Source organism: Fukomys damarensis, unplaced genomic scaffold, assembly GCF_012274545.1.
Source record: "Fukomys damarensis isolate Sample0158 unplaced genomic scaffold, DMR_v1.0_HiC HiC_scaffold_16, whole genome shotgun sequence".
Classification (NCBI taxonomy): Eukaryota; Metazoa; Chordata; class Mammalia; order Rodentia; family Bathyergidae; genus Fukomys; species Fukomys damarensis.
The window spans coordinates 98,893,558-98,899,557 of NW_022900928.1; the positions used below are offsets into that span (position 1 = coordinate 98,893,558).

At 44.3% G+C, this 6,000-nt stretch overlaps 1 protein-coding gene across 3 annotated transcripts in view; it reads left to right on the forward strand.

Moving 5' to 3' along the window:
* Creb3l2 (cAMP responsive element binding protein 3 like 2) overlaps positions 1-6,000 on the forward strand; it is a 105,642-nt gene that overhangs the window by 58,556 nt on the left and 41,086 nt on the right. For 2 of the 3 annotated variants that reach the window (XM_010631706.2, XM_010631705.3), the window contains exon 2: positions 5,420-5,636. In XM_010631706.2, coding sequence (XP_010630008.1) covers positions 5,420-5,636 — 217 coding nt within the window. Of the gene's footprint in view, positions 1-1,937; positions 1,955-5,419; positions 5,637-6,000 lie in introns of those variants that run through there. The other variant, XM_019208579.1, reaches the window with a different exon arrangement.

Here is a 6,000-nt window from a genome sequence, read left to right on the forward strand (position 1 = left end):
TTAAATGAAGAGACATTTATTCTAAGGACTGTAGATGTCCAGAAAAGATCAGTTCAAGCTGTGTCTTTCTAGGATTACTTTATAAAAGAAATAGATGTGTTTCATCTTGGGTGGTTCCCTGGTGGGGAAAGAGGAACATGAAAAAGACTTTCTAGGAAAAATAGTGTGAGATATTGGTGAGCCAGTAGAAAACACCGACACTTTATTGTTTTAATTGAATTAGAGTTTTCTTTCCTTTTTAAAAAAATGATCATTGTAATAGAGTGCTAGCCAGTAAAGTATTAGGTGCATCACATGCATTATTTAGTTTAATCCTCCCAGCAGAAAGCCAGTAAGTACTATTGTTAACCTGACTTGGGGAAAGAAACCAATGTCTGGAGGGTATGGTATCTTGCCCATCTTTGGACAAGGATTCAAATTTGGGGCTATCTCCAAAGTCGTATTGCTACAGGGAAGGTTATGCTGAGTCAATTAGGATTACAATGGAGGTCTCACGTATAAGAATAAAGGGAAACAAGGTTTTCTAGGATTATTGGGGCCACATGGAAGGATAATAAATGCAGGATCTTTAGACAATGAGAAGAAATGGTCTTGACACCATTCTTAAACTGCATTGTTAGTAGGGAGGACTTTGTGGTCTTCGTGGGTGGACTGCCTGTATCTTTATCTAAATTTAGAGGCTAACTCCAAAAAGGCTGAAAGTGCATGGAATTTGGCAGCCAGTGGACTTGGGTTGGAGTCTCAATCCCCCTTTCATCAGCAGTGCAATTTTGGGCCAAGTGCCTAATCATCGTGAGCCTTGGTTTTCTCATCTCTCCATGGAACTCCATCTCTCTTATAGCAGAAGCATCTACCCATTTTCTGACAATCTGAATCATCACGCACTCAGCCTCTCTTGGCACCTAATTAATCCTGTCAGTGACTTTAGTGAGCATGGTCATCCTGTTTTTATTCTTGTCAAAATCTTGCCAGGAAGCTGGATTTTAAGGCTGAAAGACCTCTTTACTATTAGAAACAGTGAGAGAAAATCCAGTCAATCTGAAATAGAATCCTAGATCTTGAATCGCAGATCTCAGTAGGGAACTGATATTGTTGACTATGGGTTAAAAGTCAGTTTCACAAGATTGTTGTGATTGTTGCATAAAAAAAAGTCTATGAAATCATTTTGCAAACCCATAAGGCTTGATTAAAATACTAGGTGGAATGACAAATTGTTTTCATGCCATGGTCTTTGAAAGAAATAAGCTAGAATTCAGTACTTTGCAGAGGTGTTTGCAGAATCCAGAAGGGCTCCTTTCTGAAGCTCACTTTATTCCCTTCTCTGGTTTATGGCCACCAGAACCATAGTGGCTCTCTCTTACTGACTGGCATGAGTGAGGGCCTGAGCCCTGCACCTGTGCCTGCAGTAGGATGCTGACCTCTCTGCTGAGTCCTGGAGCCCACAGTTGCCAAGGAGAACCAAATCCACCTCGAACCATTTTGCTGGGCTGAGTCACAGCACCTGGTTGGGACTGGTTGGGCAGTGCTTACCTTTGCTAAGTTCTTCCGTGTGGGTGGTTAGGCACAATTGATCCTTGCTTCTGGGGAGGGTTTTTTTTTCTCTAGAGGAGAGGTTTTGATAACAACTGTGAATTCTTCAGGACTGCCTATCAGTAGGGCTAGATTGTTTTGTAACGTGATAATTACTACCTCATCCAAAGTATGGGGAGCTTGGGAGAAGGGCAGCAAAGATAGAGAAGGCTTATTATTGGTTATCCAAGGGATGTTCATGAAAACATTCATTAGTGCAGCTCAGGAGAAGGAAAATGCGGTGTCAGCAGAGTAGCCGGACCTGGGCAGCATTGCCCTGCCTGAGGATAGACCAACATTCCAAAAGTTTACTGGAGCAGCATAGTTGGCCAGAGTTGACCTTATTATTCAGGGGACAGAACTGTGGCTTAGAAATGGAGGGCCGGTGAGTTTAACTCTTACGTTTTACCTTTTACATTCTGAATTACTTATTTATCTTTTTGTTTCCTTAATTTTTGTCTTAAGAAGAACTTCACCAAACACTTGCAGGCTATTCAGCATCAGTCAGTGAAGGTGCCTTCAGGGAGCCACTTTGAGAATCAACTGCTGACTGCAGGTTCCTCTGCAATCAGGAAATCTGGTCCTAATCTGAGATGTGCTGTTGTTCTGCTCCTTGCTCTTTAGAGTACGGTCCAGATTAGCAGCTTTCCCTGGGAGCTAGTTAGAAGCGAAGGGTCTGGGGCTCCACATAGACCCACAAATCAGAATCCATGTCTTACATTCCCAGGTATTTCGTGTGCACCAAGCAATATGAGAAGCACTGACCTCAATGATAACCTTGGGGGAAACGTGGGATTCTTCTGTCCTGTCTTCCTGCTCTATTTATTTGGCATTCTTAGAGCCTAAATTTAACATTTGGCAGCTGCAAATCTATGAATTTTCCTCTGACCCTGGGCAAATCGGAGCCTCTAGGGACTTGTGAACTTCTGATATTAACTAAAGTGTCACAACATGGTATAGGAAGAGGATGGGGAAGCACAGATTTGCAGGTGGCGGCGGGGTTCTGTGTAAAGGTGCCTTTGACCTACTCATTTAGAAATCTCCCAGGGTGCCTCCTAGAATACGTATTTATTGATGTCCAAGAAGGCCTATCACAACGTTGTCTATAATAAAATACTTTAAATGCAATGAAATACAATCCAGATGTGAATGAAATCAAGCTATGGATTAATACAAAAAGTGTATTTGAGAGGAGGCTGCAGAAGGTTGTTTCACTGTGGTATCTTTCATTTAAAGTGTGGAAGAATCGTATGTATTCAGTGGAAGCATATGTGTAACAAAAGTACAAAGACTTGGATAGGAATGATAAACACCAAGTTCAGACGTGGTAGTGTTGAGAAAGAAGAGGGTGTTTGGGTGGGAGCTGTAACAGTTCTTTCAGATATTTTATCTCTCAAAAAGGAAAGGAGGAAGGGAGAGAGGGAATGAGGGAGGGGTAAAGATACAAAGATTGCAGAAGAAATCATGGAAAAGCAAGATTTTTTTTTAAAGGAATGAATACATAATTGCTCATGATACTGTTCTCCACAAGTTTTTGAATACTTAACAGGGTTCATCATAAGATATCAGTAAACTCCCCTGGTAACTGTGAGGCCAGCACTGGGCATTTGGGAGTGACTACCTGACATATTCCTAATGACCTTCCAGGTCCAACTGTGTTCGGGCTCAGTCATCTCTCCCAGCCACCGTCTCTTGCTCTTAGACACCTGTGCTCAGGGCCCACAGTGTCCCTGCATTCTGACCTGGAAGTTGTAGCCATGTCCTGTGCTTGCTATGGGGGTGGAACCCACTCTTCCCACCCCGAGGGGCCCATCCCGCAGGGGCCTCCTCTCTGCTGCCTGCCTCTCTCCTCTAGTAGAAGAGAATCTGCCCTCAACTCTCCCAATCCCAGAGCTCTACCTTCCCTTTCTGTGTTGATTTTCACTTCATTATTGATTCTTCAATTCCATGGTGGGACTTGGTTGGACATGTCCACATGAACCTGTTAATCCCAATGATTTTCAGTTTACCCCACGTCTTAGTTACTTTTCCCATTGCTGAGACAAAATACCCAACCCAAAGTTAAAGGAGGAAAGGTTTATTTAGCTCACAGTTTGTAAAGCTTTCAGTCCATAATCAGCTGGCTTCAGGGCAAGGTGGTATGGCAGACAGGCATCACAAAGAAGAAAAACAGCTCACGGCAGGCAGAAGGTAGTAAAACAAGCAAGGGGCAGCTCTTTCTATCCCTTATATCTTATCCAGGCTACTTAGGGCAGCTAGCACTCACACCCTTAATCCTATGTCCTTGATCCTAGCATTGCACTATGGATCAATTCCAGCATCACACACTGTAGATTCAGTCACCTCTGAAAAAGCCCCACCTATGACTGTGTGAAGCTTTGAGGGGACATCTAGACACAACTGTAATACCCCAACTGTCACTAAATGTGGCATATTTGCTAGGTTAGTGGCCAGGATGATGCTACATACCCTAGAGTCTGCAGAGTAATCCCACACACCTCACAAGGAATTGTTCAGCCTTGTATATTACTAGTGCCGAGGGAGAAATCCTGCTCCTTGGGACCTCAGACCACAAATACATCGCTGCCAAGGAGGGAGGGTGGAGGTGACTTCAGCTCCTTTAGAGAGGCATGGAAGAACAGGGGTGTAGGACTCCTAGGGATTATAAGCAGACTATCGTTTATTATTCCCATAGCATGTTGGGGGTCAGGGAGTAATTACGGAGATTAGGGGACAACTGGAGAAGAACCAAGTCCAGGCAGGGGGGAGAATAGAAAGAAGGTGCCTGTGTTAGTCAGCTATCTGTTATGACAAATGCCGAACTTAACCACTTTATAAAGAGACAGTTATTCCGGCTCATAGTTTCAGGGTTTCAATCCAGAATCAGCTGGCCCTGTTGCTATGTACCTGTGCTAGTACATCATGAGTGTGTAGGCAATGACAGTACAACCTCTCACCTCATGGCTGAGAAAAAAGAGAGAAAGAAGAGATGGTAGTTCCACAATTCCTGTCAAGGGCACACCCCCAGTGAAGACCTCCCACTGGGCCCTGACTGCTAATGATTCCACCAACTTCCAGTAGCACCATCAGTGGGCTGGGCCCAAGCCTTTACCCCATGGGTCTTTGAGAGACATTCTGGATCTAAAGTGTCACACTTCTTTGGATGCCTTTGATCTTGCTTGGCACCCTACATAATGACTCCTGCATGCTGTAGAAAGACAGGATGGCTTATTTAAAGATTTTACCCATGCGAAGTCTGGCAGATCATTACATGAATGCCCCACTGTGTCACATCACCCTTCACTCACTTTGTTATGATGTGATTCTGCTATTTTTGTCCTCAAGAGGTGGAGTCTGTTTTCGTGCCCCATGAGTTTGGGACAGCCTTGTCACGTGCCTCGAGTAAAAGACTGTGGGGGGAGTGGTGTTATATGGCTTCTGAGGTGTTCAGCTTTCATTTTCTCTTTCACAGAGCATTTCTGTCACCATGTGAAGAAGCCCACCCTAACTCAGCCTTCTTGAGCAAAGGGCCCAGGTGTCCATTTGTCCCAGCATAGTGCAGGTCCTGGCTGACTCTTTGGATCAGTGTGAGTGACTGTGTCAGGAAACCCCAATAGAATCGACTCATCCACCCAGCCAGCCCACAGGGTAGCAAGCAGTGATAGGTTATGGTGATTTTAAGCTGTTAAATGCTGAGATGGTTTACTAGACAGAGACAGACAACTCGTATTGTGTATAAGTGACTTCACACACATCAGTGGTTGTTGTATTTGCCTTAGAATGTGCATGCAGAATAAATATCAGAACTTGATTAAGGAAAACTGACTTTCTCTTTCTTTGTTTCCTGCAGCACTTCTCAGAACTTCTGGATGAATTTTCCCAGAATGTCCTGGGCCAGCTCCTGAATGACCCTTTCCTCTCAGAGAAGAGTGTGTCCATGGACGTGGATCCATCCCCAACATCCCCAGCACCTCTTATCCAGGCTGAGCATAGCTACTCCCTGTGTGAGGAGCCTCCGGCCCAGTCTCCATTCACCCATGTGGCCACCAGCGACAGCTTGAATGATGGTAAAACTCAGAGCGGGGAACACAGCTGGGACCCTGATACTTTTGATTCTGAGCTCTTTGAAGTGGTGAACGTGGGTTATGTTATCATCAGTCCTCACGTTAGCCAAATACCTGCTCTTCACAGGCCTGGTACGTGAGCTAAGGAAATGCTAAGAGGTGCAGGGAGAGTTTCTGTACACTAAACTGAGTCCCTGGGAACTTGCTATAACTAAATCCTCCTAATTACTTTCTTTGGTCCTGTTGGCTTGGGTGACTGAACAGCCACTTGCAAATCAGGCTGGCCTCTAGTTGATAGTTCCCACCAGTCCAATAAGTCTGTCCTTTCAAGAAATGGTGTTTTTTTTTTTTTTTTTTTTTTTTTCTT